General features: G+C 38.9%; 1 protein-coding gene across 34 annotated transcripts in view; it reads left to right on the plus strand.

The window, feature by feature from the left end:
- The window catches only part of TCF4 (transcription factor 4), a 349,872-nt gene that overhangs the window by 295,125 nt on the left and 35,869 nt on the right, over positions 1-18,878 (plus strand). For all 34 annotated transcript variants that reach the window (XM_032422851.1, XM_032422840.1, XM_032422848.1 and 31 more), the window contains 4 exons: positions 2,683-2,816; positions 8,478-8,610; positions 16,357-16,424; positions 17,570-17,648. In XM_032422851.1, coding sequence (XP_032278742.1) covers positions 2,683-2,816; positions 8,478-8,610; positions 16,357-16,424; positions 17,570-17,648 — 414 coding nt within the window. The remainder of the gene's footprint in view (positions 1-2,682; positions 2,817-8,477; positions 8,611-16,356; positions 16,425-17,569; positions 17,649-18,878) is intronic.

The raw sequence follows: 18,878 nt of genomic DNA on the forward strand, positions 1-18,878 counted from the left end.
GGACATCCTCAAAGTCATTCTGATTAAAAGGGACTTTTTTTCTTGCCCTTCAGAGTATTTGCTTTTTCAGGTTGCTAGTTCACATGTGAAATTCCATGGAAAATCTATAAAATTGAATTAAATGGGTCTCTCAGGAATGGAGAGAATTCGTTCCACGCGTAATACAGCTCATGTTCATAAGGGCCTTTTATCTGTGTGACCTGTCCTAGGTGTAACTCACAAAGGGACCCAGCAGGGTATGTCACTTGGGGGCATCCTGGGCTGGGACAAAAGGGTTATCCCCTTCAGCTGTAAAGAGTAGCCACTTGAGCATCCACTCCCCTCTTTTGCAACCAGTCAGAGCAACTGGGCTACCGGTGCTTATCGAGATGGTCAATTCAAGGATTCATCACTCAAAGCAGATTTTCCCTGAGAAAATTGACAGGATAGATTTCTTCTGTCTGCCTTCAGGAGGGTGCTTGCTTAAACAGTGCACACCACGTGGGAAGTCAGGTAGATTAAAGCAGAAAACAGTAGGTTCTTCTCCATGGCAGACCATGCAGAATATGGGGAATGAACTTGCTTTTCTGTATGTGAATACCCCAAAAAGCAAAAAAAAAAAAAAAAAAATTGAGTTGACATTTCTGATGAGCACAATTAATTTGCTCACATCTAATTCTATTCTTTCAAAACAACATTATGCCAAGATCATGGGATGTGTTAAATATTAATTTATTGTGAAAAGCATAATTTATGTAAAGTATGTATTTTTATAAGTCTGCATTGAGTAGAGTGTTCTGTGTTAACAAGTCCTAAATGTATTTCCATATAGTACATCATGTTGTCAGAATGTTTCAGGAGACTCTCGTTCAATGATATATATTCTCAATTTATTTGTCATAGATGCCATCTATTTGAAATGTTAGGGCCTTAACTTCATCTTTGAATTTAAGGTGACATCTAAACTTCCACAACCTAAAGGCTAAATCTTCAATGCGTGAATAGTAACTTTTAGAAAGTCCTGTGTTTTCCCATTAGGATCACAGAAACAGTACCTCGTGATCCTGTCTCACATCGGCTTCCTTCAGTGATGGGTGCATGGTGCCCAGAGGATTCAGGTCTTAAAAAAACATACAGTTTGGGTGAAAGATACTCAGGGACTGTCAGGAGCATATTTTAAACTCACTACCATGTGACCTCTCGTTTTTCACTTGCATTTCCATCTTCTAATTAAAACTCTTAAGTTGTCAAAATCACAGGATTTTTTTTTTTTTTAAGAAATCTATTGATCATTCCTCCCTGTCCTGAAACTATTCCAGTTTTTGGATTTCTAACTTCTAGATATGAAAGCTCGGTGAAAAAAAAAGCTTTGTGGTATGTAGCGTTGGATTTAACTTGCCTATTGCCTAAATTTTCAAAAGGCCTTTATTATGTAACATATATGGTGCAAATCATCTTGTTTTCAAGGAGGCAGTATCTGCTGTACTGTGAACACCCAGCTGACGGCCTGTATTCAGCTGGCATTCAATAATTGCTGTTAAACTATTGAAAGAAGGGAAGATCTGAATTCAGCAACGACATAGATTCCTGCCCACCCCACCCCCACCAACCACCTTCATTTTGGGAAACCCAAACCAAACATCAGCGATCCCTAATAGTAACTTCTAAGCCAATAGACCAGAAAAGAAAAAGAATCTATAAAAATGTTTTTTTTTTAAAGATTTTATTTATTTGACAGAGAGAGACAGCGAGAGAGGGAACACAAGCAGGGGGAGTGGGAGAGGGAGAAGCAGGCTTCTAGTCGAGCAGGGAGCCGGATGCAGGGCTCGATCCCAGGACCCTGGGATCATGACCTGAGCTGAAGGCAGACACTTAACGACTGAGCCACCCAGGCGCCCCTATAAAAATGTTTTTAATAGGGTGTTAACAAAAGATTAACTTAATATTGAAAAGTACTTCCTATAATGTCCACATCATTTTAAACCTCTTTTTAACTTACAGCTTTATAAAATCCAGAACTTCTTCAAATCGTCTCTGGTGTAGTAGCTACCTTATGATACGTGTGTACCCATTCAACTGCTACTGACGGCTTAAGGTAGCTATCGAACTATGCACCAAAAAACAAAAGTTAAAAAAGAAAACTCAGAACTATGTATCTGAGCCTCGTGTTCCCTATAAATTATAATGTAATTTCAACTTTAATTCTACCATGTATGTAATAAAAAGGAAATTTGGTCTTTGAAATCTGAGATGTTCTTTTCCATTCTTACCGCTTTGTCTGCATTTAAAACTTGTAAACGTGTCAACTCTATAATGTGTTAAGTATTTTATTTTCATCACAAAATTTAGGAACAATTTAACTGTTAGTTTCCATAGAAAAGGAGGTCAGGGGACTTTCAAGAAATGTTTTCTTAAGTATTGTTTACCTGGCTGACTTGATGTAATTCTACATAGAAATGTGTTCTGTTCTTTCATAGCTGAATTTTTACTAAGAACGCAGCCTATGGTAAATATTTACATTTGTTTGGCAATATAGAGCCACTTGGGAAAAAAGAAGGATGACTGTCTTCTGATGTAATCAGCAAAACAGCACAAAGATGAATACACAACGGGCAGCCATTTTCAAGTATATGAAAAAAACCCTATTCTGTAGGGCAAGGCTGAATGCCTCCGAAAAGTCATGGTTTTCTTTGTCCTTTACAGATGGCCATCACAGCAGTGACCCTTGGAGCTCCTCCAGTGGGATGAATCAGCCTGGCTACGGAGGAATGTTGGGCAGTTCTTCTCATATTCCACAGTCTAGCAGCTACTGTAGCTTGCATCCACACGAACGCTTGGTAAGGCAGATTTACATGGTTATGGGGGCGACACAGCTAGTTTACGAAATCTCATTCTCTGCCTTTCCATGCATGTACACAAGGACTCTGTAATGAATGTAAAAACGGTACACACCCATTATTCTTATAGTTATCTTGTTTCTGAGATCAAAGGCATAACAGATCACCTTTGTAAGCCCTTGCGGCTTTTCTTTGCCATTGTTCTTCTGTTTGTGGTGTTTTATTCCGTGCTTTCTTTATGACAATGTTAGCCTCCTTCGGACATAAATACATACTGGGTTTGAGCTGTACAATTTCAGCTATGGTGGATCCTTGTCATTTATTTACTGTCTGTAGTTTTGAAGAGTCTACTGCAGGGGGCAGAGTGACAGTAGACTGAGAGTAGGTGGCCTGCTTCTCCCATGTGCATTTCCACTTCCGCTTACCGGCTTCTGTCCCCAGTGACAGCTTTGACCTGTGGTGCCACACCCAAAGGAAAGAGTTCCTGTTTCCCATACACTCCACTAGTCACGGCAACCATGGGGGTTCTGTATAGATCAGATTCCCAGTTTTCAGTGGTTTAGCTATAATTCCACACCTCCCAACATCCCAGTGATGCTCCATTTCCTGCCTCAGTTGAAAACTGCTGAGCTGTAGGACATTATCTTGTTTCATTACTGAAGTGTCCACTCTGCCCATCGCCTACACTCATCCATCCTAGCGTGTCCCTTTATCTTGGAGGAAGCAGTTCATCTGATCTTTTCCAGCCTCAAAAACTCCCACAGCTCAGAATCCGCTTAGGAACTTAAGTCGAGCATTACATGGAGATCATGAGTTAGGTTTGAGATGCAGGTAAGACGGGACTGAGTCCCTCGTGCAGCCCTATAACTTTAAAAATGTATGAAGTTGTGATCCTACAAATGCAGAAAAGTCTGACAAATCCAGTGATCCTTCGTGGTACTTGTGTCTCTACTCTTCGTCTCGAAATTGCCCCTTGTTCTTCTCCTAACACCCAGGTTCCTGTGCCTTTCTCTGCTCTGCAATAGGAAATAGCACTTTCTGGATTTCTGTGCTTCCCTCTCTTTTGTTCAACCACTAGAGACATAGATAAGGTGACTTATATTCTATTCTGACCACGTAAAGTATTTCAGAAGTTACAGTCTCTAGTCCTGGTGATAGAGACACTGTGGTCAGTTAGCCTATCTGTTAACAAGAGGCAAATGATGGAAATAGAATTGGCCTTTTTATATCATCTGCCAAGTTTGAATGTGTAAATCAAACTGTCTCAAATTTCAGCACATCTTCAGTAAATAGCAAATGATTTTCTTGTGAATTTTATCTCCTCCCACCTCCTACTTTGAGGTATTAGAGCAAAAGCTTAGAGAAATATCAACTATTTCTTCTTGGCCAACATCTTTATTTCCCCATCATCATTTTCTACTTCTCTAAGGAACTCATGATCAAAACTACATATGTCCTATGAGCAAGGAAAATTTTGATTACAACTAAAAGATTTTGGCAATATACTAACATAACATGGAATGTCAGTCCTTTTAAGAGTTGTTCATTTGACATTTATTTTCGTTCTTCCCATATTTCTTTCTTTATTTCCTTATCATGCTCTAGAATTTTGATGTAGGTGGTTTGATTTTATCCCAATCAAATTCACTGCATGGGCGGAGGTATCTTTAAAATGTGCTCAAATGCATAAAAAGTGTAATTTTAAAAAGGAAACCAACTACATTCCTTTTAGAAAAAATTTTGCTGAAAACCTTAAAAACCAAAACAATATTATCAACCAGGAAGAAGGATCATTTTGAAGGAATAACCCAACAGGTTGTGTCAGATGCTATATTTGTGTAATGTCATTTATCTAACACAGAACATGGGAGTTTCATTCTTAATATGATTATTTAGCAGATCTTAGAGATTAAGGGTTTGTTTCAAAAAATGGTAAATGAATTAGGTCTCTGGTAATGTATCCTAATAAATTTTCTCACTGATAGGGAAACTGTTGGATTATTATATCTAGTAATCATTGTAATTTCAGTATTAACCATTTGAAAATCTCTTGCTGAAATGCCTTTCAGAAATCTGACACTGAGAATAATTTGAGTATGCAGTAGGCACTTAGTGTCCTTTCATTTGAAAATAATGGTAGTTCCTCACAATTTTCGTCTCTAGCTTTAGCCAGTCTCACACAGAACAAAGGAATAGTTTGAGAAAAAGAAGAGTGTTTTCCTTGTATTATTTTGGGTATAATTTGGCCAAATTAGTATTGTCTCTAAAGGTACAATATTTTAGAAACATTATTGCCTTCATCACTTTGTACTGTATTGTAACAGAATGTGTAATTGTAAAGCTTCAAATCCACACATTTCAGTAGCAACTGTCGAGTCACCAGTTTTGATTCTTTAAATCCCCTTTACAGTTTCAGCTTCTACAACACAATCCCACAGCTAATCACTGCTATGTCACAGATAGACATACAGAGTCACGCGGAAGAATGGAGTTTGTGGTTAAGCTTTGGAATGGGTTATTGTAGAAGATTTAAGGTTGGCATGACTTGGCAGAGTTCTGTTTAGAAATAAGATAGAGTCCTCTGTCTGGCATGGTCTTTGCCCCGCAGAGTGAAATAGTCTTAGGAGCCTGGAATTTTAATATAAAAGAAGTTCTGAATAAACCCTTACCCTGGTGATTCTCAACCAGGTGTGATTTTACCCCCTCAGGGAACATTTGGGAATGTCCAAAGACATTCTTGGATGTTCCAACTGGTAAGGGTTACTGGAATCTAGCGTATAGAAGGCAGGGATGCTGGTAAACATACTGCAATGCATAGGAGAGCCCCCTCTCCCCCCATCTTTCAGATATGCAAAGAACTATCTGGCATAAAAGATTAATGGTGCCAAGGTTGTGAAACCTTGCCTGAGCCCAAAGCATGATTTTATTCTTAGTATGTGCCACCAAGTATATTTTCTAATCTTTGAATTATCAACCCATTAGTGATAACAATATCATTAATAGAAACATTTTCAATACTTATTCTGTCAGTAGGCTCCAGATATGCTATAATTGGGCATCATAAGTAAAAATAATTCAATAGTGGGCATGTAAAGCTCTTATACTTTCTCAATCTCCCCTGTCTATGTGTAGTAAGCAGGGCAGACAGTATCAGTAGCTGGAGGAAGAGGAGCTAAGGGGACCTCTCATCGTTGGTCCCTAAATACTCTAAAAGAGACATACTTCACACATCAGTGATATTCTCTGTGGTATATTTATTACGTCTCTCAGTGACAGTAGTTTTCAAGACACTTTTCCTTGTAAAATAATGTAGTTATAAGTCTCATTAATTTCTTTCAGCATCCTATATTCTGTGAGTCTTTAAAAATAACTGATTTAAATGGATTGCATTTGTTTCCCCATTAAAATCGATAGGGAAGAACTTTTCTTATTGTTCTCTAAACTCAGTATTAACCCTCTCTCTGTTAAATCCTGAATTACTGCCCATTTGGCACCATGTTAAAGGGTCTAGAAATCCTCCCCGATGTGAAAATCTTTTTCCCATTCCACCCTGTGATTATATAGTCGTTTAAATATTTTTCAAAATTCTTTACCTCTGTCTTGATTTTTGCATATCTGGGACTGATTTATACAGTTTCTCTGTTCTCAGCACAGAATAGCATTGTGTAGAAATGCAGGCAAACCATCCCTTTCTTTCAGTTTCCTTCTTCTATGTTCAGTTTCTTTTTCTCTACTTTATTACTGTGTTTAGCTGTCAAGCAGAATTAGTTGTTCTAAGTTTGGTGTTCCGTGGCTTATCCGGTCTTTTAGATTAGTTGTACTATGGAATGTGCCCATTCTATCGTTGTTTGGAGAAAAGTTCATGGACTGCTTGGGGCATTTTGTAAGCAGCAAGGAGAAGTGAATTTAACAGGTGGCCTAAGGAATTTTTTGGTCAAGCACAGAGGTCCATGAAATTAAAAAGTTTGAAAGGCATTCTTGGGAAGTTGGAAAGTTTTAAGGGTATCATCTCAACTTTTTCACTGACATTGACCTTTCAGTTGGGCTATTTTGAGTGCATAGAGGTAATATTGTCAAAGGCATCCACCATGTCATTGGCAGATCTAATGTAGGTTTGTTTTCTAGACTGTTTAGTTCTCTTTCAAATAAGTGGCATTTCAATCCAGTATTTATTAAATGCCAACCGATAACCAGTTGTTCATTGAGGATATAGGATAATTGTGTGTTCAGCACTCAGCTGCAAGTTGTGGGGATGCAGAGGTCTAAGCTCTATTCCCTCCCCTTAAAGAATTTACAGTATAGGTGGAAATGCACTTGAAAGAGAAAGCAATGAAAGGTAGCATATAATTAGGTGTTAAATGGCACAGCGCAGGATGTGAGTGCATTAGGGATTCAGAGAAGAGATCGTGCAAGAGTTGGAAGTAGGAAGGAATACTAAAGGAAGAGGTAGAACCCAAGATGGGCCTCACAAAATTAATACAGAAATACCAGGACACCAGGGTTTCACTCCTATGAATAGTGCCTGGGCTGTACGCACCCCTGACTTTTAGCATCATATTCAATCTCTAATTTTAATAAAATCTCCACTAATCACATAATAAAGATCCATAACTGGTTAATATATTACATATAAGAAAAAATAGATTTTAGCCAAAATAGTTTTCCTTTACATGTTTGTAACACATTCAAATACCTATGAGAATAACTTTTTAAGCTATTTTTTTATCTTGAAAAATAAAATAGCTCGATGTGTTTTGGTAAATAACTGTGTCCCTGTTGGTGATCTGCTCATTCCCAAGCAGATGGATTGGTAGCAACTAATTTGCCACCTTACAGGCACTGTGATATGCCCCCAAGAAAAGCAGCTTATTTGGACAACAAGGGTAATAATCGAACTCAAAGCCAAACCTTAAGACAAATGATCCTGTAAAGATGTTCTTTTTTCATAGTCAGCTATCTTGTTACATTACTGATGAAGAGGACACATAAAGAAAGAACTCAAATCAGTCTTTCTCAGTTCATTCATTCCAGTTTAATTCAATGTAGTCATTGATTTAAGGCCTTACATATTGATGTTTTAGAGAGAGATTTAATCATCGTTACTTTTTAAAAGTTTTCCATTTACCATTCTGTTCTTGCTAGAGTTCAGAAAGGTGGTCCAGTTTCGCAGCAGGAGGATTTGAGACCGGCTGCTGTTTGCTATTTCATGTCCAAAAGTTCAGGATAAAGTGCAGTGTCAACGCCATGGGTCACGATACTGTTTTATTCATTGTATCATGGAATCTTTCTTACTCGATCAGTAGTTCATACGAAAAAATAACAGTAGAAATGGTCTTTTATGTTGCTGACACCTCAGAGATTCTTTTAAGCAGTAATTTTTGGATTTAGAGACTGTGATCATTTCTCACTGTCCCTGTATTGCCATTGTATTCCTCTACATTTGATGCAAGCCCAAACCAACTATGTGTCTTTGTATTTTATTTTCTGAAAAATGAAAGCTGTCAGATCGAAGCAAGATGTATTCTTGGATATTTTGAAATTCTAAGGGCTGTCTCCATTGCAAAATGAAGAGTTCTGAAAGGAGTATTAGAAACCTAACCCACTAAATATTTCATGGTTGAATGTGGCCTCTTTTTTTCTTTTTTTTGCTTCGTGCTACAGAGCTATCCATCACACTCCTCAGCAGACATCAATTCCAGTCTTCCTCCAATGTCCACTTTCCACCGTAGTGGCACAAACCATTACAGCACCTCTTCCTGTACGCCTCCTGCCAACGGGACCGACAGTATAATGGGTGAGTCATAGACGTGTCGATTCTGACGCCGACAGTCAAGGTCAGGGTTTAATAATATAGGACCTCTTTTTTCTCCCCATAATTGAAGAGCAATCAGGCAATGAATATTTGTCACACAACTGAATGAAAATACATGAACCAAACAGAAATAGTCATTGGCTTATCCATAATCACTTTTTTTTTTTGGTCACAAGAAACTGATATTTGGCTGCTTGGTTCATTGTGAGTTATTAGATTGAACAAAGGTTGAAATAGACCCAAACTGCCTTGCTTCTCACACTCTCAAACAGTGAGCAAAGTGAACTTTTATAACACAGACCACTGAAGACTAGTGAGATAGGAGGCAAGTTAGCTCTTAATAGTAATTACTGACCACTTCTCAAATTCCAGTCATTGTGCTAAACTCTTAACCATGACATACCACAGTCTTCCAAAGACTAGTTCCTGTGAAATTCGTGGGTGCTTATTAATAACTAGATGGCTTCACCTCCTGGAGAATGTGGCGTTGTGGAGTCCTTCAGAGGGGAAGAAGCATTTGCTTACTGATTGGAGAGCAGATGCCTGGGCATCAGGGCTAGAAGTTACTCACTGCCTTTTCTCAAGCAGATTTACTAATGAGTTGAGGCCCAAGCAGAGTGCTACTTCCCAATGAACTAAACCATCATCCTCTGGTTTCTTATGATGTCAGTTGTGATTCTCTCCTGAGACCGATGATTCCTCCACCAGCGCTGTCTCCTGGAGGGAGGAGCTAGGCAGGTGTCCAGCTGCCCCCGGAGGAAAGAGTCCAGGCTAGGGAGGCGGCAGCCACTCTTTCTGAATTGGCCTTTAACAACTTTGCCATTCAGAGGAATCGCACAGCCTGGACGTTCCAAGGTCTTATTAAAACCTCAGACTTCACTGGTCGCCACTAATCTGGGCCTAGCTCAAACTCACACCTTGCTTGCCCTCAAGATCTCTTCCAGTGGGTCCCTGATGAGAACATTAACCGTATGTTTTAGAGAGAAGAATATGTGACAGAATAATCCTACTGTTTATTCCCCTTAGCTCTCTGCAGTTTTTCATTTTCTGTAGAGAGTCCACAGGAGTTGGGAAAGTGGTATGAATCACTTATGTGGGAGAGTTTTTGATGAAAGGGAAGAGATGTGCTTTGAAATGTTGTAAATATAATTCTGCCTAAATAATACACTCCCTGCTTATTCAATAATATATTTCACACTTGAGATGAGCCAACTCACAGCCCTTCGCTATTATGTCTCACTAAGAAGCAAATTTACAAGAGTTTCCATTTTCGTAACTTTTCATAACAAAGCTTCTACAAATGTGTTGCATCAGTTTGACCTTGGAGAGGAATGGACAGAGGTCACATGGGGAAGTTGGGTTAGCTATCAATGCAGTTTTGGCAGATTTGAAAAACAAGAAGAAAGAAAGAAGTGCAGAACTGAAAGGGTGAGAAAAGCATATTTCACTTCAGTGTGGTTTGACAAATGGAAAGCCCCTTTCTGCAGTCATGAGGTCTCGTTATAAAGAAGGATGACCGGTCATTCATCCTCTTACACGGCAGATTTCCTGTCTACTTGTGGTTTGAGTAATTTTCTTTTTTAGGAAGGTATAAAGGTGGAGCAAAAGCTTGAGTTGAGGAAAACGTACTTGGGCATTGTTTGAAAAAATGTTGTGTTGAATGATGTACAAAACAGTCTTTCTGGGAGAGAGGCACCACAACTTGGGAAGAAAGAGATATTTTGAGATGGAATAATCATTCTCCATGAGCTGTGGTCAGCATGGCCACAAACCCCAGTGGGCCTAAGATTTGCTTTATTTAAGATGGTTGACTCATCATTAGCCTGTGGATGGACAGGAATGTCTGCTGTCCTTCTTCACTGGGTCTGGGCAGCTATGGCGTAATAGATGACTTCTGCCTACTAACAGGCTCAACCACATGGGAAAGATGGAGTGAGCTTGTTATACAGACCACAGGGCCCTGTTGAAGTGGAGGGAGGGTCTCGACAATAATTAAAGAGCCATAATTTTAAAGGGGAAAGTCTGAAGTTTCTGGAACCCAGAAAAAGGTTTTTAAGAATAACTTTATTACATAAATTATTCCATAATCATGGGTATACTTGTCAAAATCTATTAGCAGAATGTGAGAAAGCTTTATAATCTTCTCAGGAAATAAGTAGAGAGGGTAATTCAGCTTTTTGGAGGAACAGACCTTTATTAACTTGCATAAATGCAATTATTACTTTAGGATTATGTTAAGGGAGAACATTCTAGAATGCAATTCCTTACGTTAAAATACAGAGGAAAATTTAAATATGCTAATAAGCCTTGGTATTGCAGGGTGTCGAGTGGCTCGTGTTTCTTCCCGCTTTAATTTTCTTAGGCTTTGGATTGATTTTCAGAGTGTGGTGGAAGTCAGGGATGGCAGCATGTCTGTGTAACAAGGAGAGAAGATTTCTCTTCTGATGTTAGTGATACTTCCCTAACAAACAGTATGGATTAATAGGATACATCTGTAGACTTTTGAAAGTATTTGGCATATACTCACTCATTCTGAAATGCAGGAAATAAAGAAATATTACATTGCCTATATCTCAAAGAACAAACAGAGCTAATTAAATAATTGGTAAATAGAGAACACATAGCCTAACACATGTTTGAGATTACACACATGATTCCGTAGAAAATGACTATAAGCACTGCTAATGCCGTAAGAATGGGATTCAAGCACTAACACATGGACATCACATTTTTCAAGTTTTCTTGGTGAAAAAGCGCAAGGCAATGCAATCTCTTCATAAATGGCGTTGATGTCTTAGGAAGCTGCTTTTTCTTTTTTTCAGTTCAGAAGGAGATCATTGCCCCGCTTCTGAGTTTCATGTTATAATGTGTCCTCCCGGCCGTCAGTGAATGTCCTGAACTGATCATAGACCAACAAAATGCATGTGGAGTGAGAGGCAAGCTTAGCACTGTCAGAAGGTGACCCCCTGGAATCACGCCCCCTTGTCACCCGTTCTGTCCTCTGCATTTCAAAGATGGCAGACGCTCACCGAAGCTTGCGATGGCTTGTTTGACTTGGTGGGGTGATCACGGTTTCTCGTTTTGTTTTGTTGGCTCTTGCCCTTTACTGCCCAATATCATTTTTTTGAGAAATAAATGCTTAAGAAGGACAGCACACCCCAATTATCGTAACAGGATTTTTTTTTTTTTAATGACACATTCATCCGTGGACTTTTAGGAGAATTGTCACTTATTTTACTTGGGGCATGGAGTCCACTATTTTCCTCTGAAGCCTTGTCAGCAAACTCTGGAGGTTACATTCGATGTTTCTGAATTGGAAGGGTCTATGAAGCTCCCTGGAATTATAGGAATATAATGCACGGGACACAGCATGGATTCTTACTAGTTCAGCTGGTAGAGTACCCAGTTAAAGAGAAGAGCTAAATCCAGAGTTACCACCATCAGAGCTTGTTAACTATATTCCTAAAATCCTTCCAGGGCAGTGCGGCTGGATGTACGTGGGCAAGTGTTTAGATGCCAACCTATAGGGGATAGAAATGTCTAGAGGATAGCAGCCACATATATTTTGCTATCTACATATTTCCTTCTTACCCACAATGTCCAATCCCTTCTTAACCAAAAAGCTTGAGAGCACCGCCTAGCCTAACAGTCCCCTGAGGTTACTCAATGACAGGAGTGCTCCAGTACCCCACTGGGGGATACCATGTGTATACCTTCCCAGGGTGTGACCCCTGCTTGTTTGGGACTCCACACCCTCCCTTCCCCTCGGAGGGAATTGGGCATAAAACTAACATAACGGTTATAATAACTATTATTGTTCCATTAGTCTTTAACTGGCCTGCTTTCTAATGCATGGTACTTCCCATGTTTTTAAACCTCAAACCAAACAGTGTTGAAGGAACAGACTGCCATGATTGATTTAATGCAACATATGCTAAGGATTACCCTGGAATATCTATCTGGTTCCTGAATTAATCTGGCTTACAACTTTCACTTCTAATGACATGTTTGTATGACATGATGCATTTTAGTATGTGGCTTTTCTAGTAGAAACATTATGTCCATTTCCCCTTGAGGACTTGGTTTCACAGTAATTTTATTATTAGAATAGTCACATAATATTCACTTTGTCTTTTGTAAGAATCTTGAGCCTTCAAATACAGTTGGGTGATGAACAGGCACAGAGCGTAAGAGTAATATGGATTTTATCCAGCAGTGACATGGCATCTTAGTTACAAAGACCACCAACGGAGAACAATAAACTAGTTTGATTTAAGTCTTCTCGTCCATTTCCTGCACATGGTCCTGGGGCCCAACTCCCCCCTTGAATTCCTAGGAATCCCTCCTGCTAAAAATTAGTGCATTGTGGCCTATATTTGAATCTTTATTCTAAAATCGTGTGTAGTAGGAATGCTGGAGATACTCCTTCTTTTGTCATCTTTATAGAGATGAACTCATGGCTCATTTTGGAAGCATTATGCTGCTTCTAATTGTTTAATCACATGAAGGTCACTTGGACATAGTTCAAAAAACCCTAAATTTTAAAGCAGTCATCATCTTTCGGATAAATTCACTATGAACTGTACTACTTATTCCTTTTAGATCTTCACAGTGTTCCCAGCCTGAGGTTATGGGTGTGCAATAAAGGGATAACACATTTTCCAAATTCTGACTTTCAGTAGCCAGTCCCCAGACACCGCTCATTCTGATGTTGCAATTAGGGTGTGTTCTAATAGGAATTGCTGTTTCCACAAAGCTGAGATTGAGACCAAGGGTGGTCCCACATGAAACCGAAGATACCAGACCCTTCTTTCTGCTCCATCTTCTAGCCAGCAACAGCACCTGTGTTCAAGCCATCTGAATAATGCTTAGGGGGCTGGCAGTCTCGAATCCTCCTACAAAATTGCAGTTCCTTTTAATAACTTCTCATCTTGTATTCATATTTACCTTACCACTTTAGAGACTGATTTGTTTGTTTGTTTTTTCCTTGAGCAACAGAAATTGATTAGAGCTAAAATAACAAGAAATCAATCCTGTCTTTACGTAGTAGGGGCAGTATTTTTATTTCTCTTCCTATTATATGAGCATTTTGGCAATTTCTAATAATACGAGTTGACAAAAACTTGGGCCTAGAACAGGAATCGAGCCTGTTGCATGAAAGCCACAACGTGGACCTGATGAGCACAAAGTTTGATTAGAAGTGTGTTTGGCCATCCATGACCCATTACTACTCAGTATAAAAAAGAGGATGCCACTTGAGAATTTAAATTCACTTTCTGATTACGTATGCCTTTGGACAAAGCAGTCACACAAATAAAAAGAGAAATCTTTAAGAGAAGGACCCGTGTAGCCTAACGTGTTCAGGGGCTCGGAAATGTGTCTTCTCCCGCATTTCCTGGAACAGAACAAAAGGCATTCCAAGTGAAAGGGCAGATTGGCCCCAGTACGCGGCTTTGAAATTTAAGCCCCTGGGTTTGGCCCCCCAGCTGCTGCAAGGTGGAATGGCTTCATGGGAAAAAATAGTCTGTTCTTATCAGTAGCTTCCATGAGTAGCCCTTGGAGTTTTCTGAAAAGTTCTCATGACCACATGAGGTAAGAAGTTGATTCTAGTTTTTATTCTACTTCCTGAGTCCTAAAACAGGCACAAATAGAAAGTTTAGTTGGAAAGGTGTAGTACAAAAGTAATCTTAATGATCTTATCTTGTCTCTTCTCAAGTATGATTTTATGCTGTATATATATCATTTATTTTTTAAATGTCCCTAAAATATTTCTGTTGGTTCTCATGAAAATATATTTTGAAAAATTTGTCACCCTCATGTTAAAGTTGTTCAAAGGAAGGTTTAGTCTTTTGAAAGCTACTACTGTAACAAATTTTATCTGTAATTGAAACAACCTCTTGTCTTTTTTGGTGATTTAGGTTTTTTTGTTAGGTAATATAATTTTTTTTTCCGGTGTGGCTCTGGAATTCCATTTCACAAAGATCTGTTTTCTAATCAAGCAGATCACAAATTTGTTTGACTGATAAATCCAATTTTTAGGTATCTGATAATATTGCTTCTAGGAAAAAAAAAAGTATCTAATTGCCCCCAAATACAATCGTAGTACATGCTGAAAAAATGTTAGTGCTCTCTGTGCTTTCAAAATCTTTATTATTTTCTCTTTAGAATTGTCTTTCATTTTTAGGAGCTCCTCACTGCAGAAATTTTCATTTTCACATGAGATTTAATTTCAGTTATCTCTTATATTTAAGTATTTTTAATATTATTGGCATCTGGGAGCTCCTTCCACTAGCTCAATTGTATGTCTGACACTCATTTCAAAGGTGCGCTTATACTTATAATCCTTAGCACTAATAACCAATATACTTTTAATATTAGGAACTTGTGATATAAAAAAGGGTGGTTTTCTCAGAGGGTGGTTGCGTTCCTTTTATTGCATACCAGCTTTCTTTCAGTTTTAGTAATTAACAAATGAATATGGGTGTGGGTTTTGTTAAACAAATAAAGCACACCTCAGAAGATTATTGACTGACATACCCAACATATAACTATATAAAAATAGCAAGCATAATTTAACTATGCTAAGCAGAGGTCAGGAGAATGAAATTACAACCTAGAGAAGCAGAGAATTCAACCACTTGAGATCTGACCCCACTACTCCATTTTACAGATCTGGAAGCAGATGACACATTTGTCAGCAAGTGCGCTTTCTTGGGTCAAAGAGAGGGCTGGGAATTTTTTTTTTTTTAATTATGTCATGTGCAATGAAGTTCTGCTTGGATTAATCAGTTGATTTGAGATTTCCTTTTCTTATTTCACAAAATAGTGAAAGACGGCTCCTTGAAGTTTAATAGGTTTTATTTAAATACTATGTTTATTTGCTAATGTTTGGACCTTAATAAATGTCACATGCCCAGTGTTCTAAGTGTTGTACTAATACTGTTCAGTAGAGCTGATACTTTGACTTCTGTGCCAGAATCTACATCTTTTTCACAACAGTCCTCGGGTTCAACTATTTTGTAGTCAAAAATACCAGTGTTTAAGATGACAGAGATAACTTTGCGAATATGTAGACTTATTTTATCTCCGGAATTTGAGACCATATTGATTTTTCGTAGCGTCACAGTTCAGTTTGTTTGTTTGTTTGTTTTAATGTAAACAGACTGGAGTATGTGGAGAATACGTGTTACTTAAAATATTAAAAATATTTTCTCTCTTAAGAAGCCAGACCCGTTATAGACTTTCTGTTTTATTTTTGCTGAGAGAAGCACCTCGTTTTGCTGTGTATCAAATCTTTTAAAAACTGGAAAGCAGGCGTAAATTACTTGTGAAGACAATTCAACTGACTCTATGAAATAGCGAGAAAAGGCACACTTTGAGGATTTCAGAGATCTGAACATACTGCTTACCGCTTAGCAATGAACCTCATGTGCTCGCATGCTTGCTACCATTCCCCACTAACTACTCCTGAGCAACAAGGGGCCAAGTGATAACAACTGAAACACTTCATCTTTAAACCAAGGTGTCAGGTTTATATTTTATCTGTAAAAAAAGTAACATGAATATATTTGACATCTACCTCAGCAAACAAATTAATGCTAATTAAAGATTAATGTGTTGTAATTAGCATTAAAAATGCGATTAAATTGTGAGTAAATGGACCAGGAATAGAAAATTGTTAGACGGCTCACCGCCTGGTTTTTCAGATTCTGCCTTTTGTTTTTGCAGCAAATAGAGGAAGCGGGGCCGCCGGCAGCTCCCAGACTGGAGATGCTCTGGGGAAAGCACTTGCTTCGGTGAGGAAATATTGACTTTGGACTTCATATGTACCATTGTGGAAGGGTGAACTTTAATCAGAAGTGGACATTTGGAATTGTAGAAAATGAATGGCAAATAGCTTTGATTTCTGGAAATGCTAGCTTTCTTGTAGAATGATGATTGGAAAATTTGAGGAGAGATCTCTGAAGCTTCCAGGGAATGGCTGACCCTTCCAGCTTGTCTCCTCACAGTGGTGCCAAGCAGTCCTCAATTATGGATTTGTGGATATTCTCAAGGCCTTTTGGTATATAGATCTTCTACCTTGATTTCTTATTTTTCTCTAAATTCATATGGTGCTCATTGACCATCTAAGACTGACTTGGCATGGGGCAATTCTAAAACACTTTGGGAAAGGCACTTAAAAAAAAAATGACCATAACTGAGGTCCGTGAGAAATTGTCACCTAATTGGCACCTGGGGACTCACCTTCTTTGCCTCGCCCGTCCACCTCCAGGAGGCTGGAATTGAACATTTCTTGCATGCTCACTACTGACAAAGTAGTACACCTCATTTGTGTGAGGCCGTGTGCCTGGTATTGTCTTCAAAATCTACATGTGGTTGTTTGCAAATGTAAGTGGGGATTTGTTGCTCTAACATTTTGTCTCTTTGGTTGGTTTTTCCTTACCATTGGGAGCATCAAGTAAGTTTAATTTAACGTTGTGACCTAAGTGGAAGTTTATACTTCATCTGGCCATTCTTAAGCCTTGGCATTAAATGCCTCAATCATGGCGGAGAAGGAGTTGGACAAAAAGCATAGAGATGATGCTGTCTAATCTGTTTGATGGAGGAAGAAATGGGGGCTTGGGGTGTTCATGTGGCTTCCTCATGGCCACGGAGCCATGGTAGGGCGTGGGAGGGAAAGGATTAGAAGCACAGTCTGTTGACCCTGGTCCAGTACTGTCCCCACCATCTTACATGAGCTCATAATTCTTGGTTTGAAAAATTGAAATAAGTGTTAAATCTTTCATTTTACAATATTGGTACTAGAGTCAATTGTTACATGTATTTTATGACTTGTAATTTTTAGGTGAATTGCAATGACACTTTGTCATTTAAAGAAATGTTGATTCTTTATTCCTAATAAATGAGGGTTTGTTTTTTTTTTCTCCCCCACTGTTTTAAGATCTATTCTCCAGATCACACTAACAACAGCTTTTCATCAAACCCTTCAACTCCTGTTGGCTCTCCTCCTTCTCTCTCAGGTACTGTACCTAAATTCAATCCCATCATGGTACTGGTGTATGAAAACAATTTCCCTCTTGTACTTCCTGGTGCGGCAGGTGGAAACTCCTTCCCTCCAAAAGCTCAAAACAGAACATTTCCAAACAGAAAAATGGAAAGGTCTGTCTTTTCCACTGCCATATGAAAGTACAGCCATTCACATCCAAAATTTTTCTCAAAAATTAGATGTTTTTAGAATACTTAGGCATGTGGAAAACTTCTTAAACTTTTCTTAGCTTTGTAGAAGATATTCAACAGAATAATAGACTCTAAGAGACATCTCAGGGGGTGCCTGGGTGGCTCAGTCATTAAGCATCTGCCTTTGGCTCAGGTCATGATCTCAGGGTCCTGGGATCGAGCCCCACATCAGGCTCCCTGCTCAGCGGGAAGCCTGCTTCTCCCTCTCCCACTCCCCCTGCTTGTGTTCCCACTCTCGCTGTGTCTCTCTCTGTCAAATAAATAAATAAAATCTTAAAAAAAAAAAAAGACATCTCAGGTGAGAAAACCCAGTTAATACAGTCAGGAATATGAATATAGATTATATCATCATCAAATATAGACTGTTCAAAAGGATCATTTTCCACAGAAATTTTAGACTTTCCACGTGTCCTTTTTAAAGTCCACCTCCCTGATGTGATTGAGGAAAACTCTAATTTTGTAAATAGAGAAGTAACTGTGTGGAGCAAAATGGGATGTTTGCCTTTAAAATACAACAAATTAGCGTGACCTATGGCTTCAAATAATAAAATTATAAGTTGTTGAATTATTTTAGTAAAGCGTTTCACTTTTCAGAGGTCCATTTAAGAGGCTCATTGCCCTTCTAGTATAAATGCTTCCAGAAGGCCCTATCTGGTGCATGTCTCTGTTCTTGGGAAGGAGGACAGGTGGCTTCTAAAAAAGAAACCGAATCGCATCTGTACCTGATTGAAACTTGACCTTACTGTAATTTATAGTGGAGTCACTTGCCTAAATGCTCCCTCCTCGATCCCTGTTATTCCCTGCATGCAGCACTCACAGGGCATCATAAACTGGATTCCCTGGTGGAGAGTGGGAGGTTTCAGACTGCACAAAGCTTTCAGAGGTGATGGCCATGGCTTAGGTGGGACCGAATATCAGCCTTTTCCAAAACTCCGTTGACATGGTTGGGGGGGGGGTGTCACCAAATGGAGAAGGGTGGCTGGACCTTTAAGTCCACATGTCCCAATGGACAG

This window comes from Phoca vitulina, unplaced genomic scaffold (genome assembly GCF_004348235.1).
Source record: "Phoca vitulina isolate PV1807 unplaced genomic scaffold, GSC_HSeal_1.0 scaffold27, whole genome shotgun sequence".
Classification (NCBI taxonomy): Eukaryota; Metazoa; Chordata; class Mammalia; order Carnivora; family Phocidae; genus Phoca; species Phoca vitulina.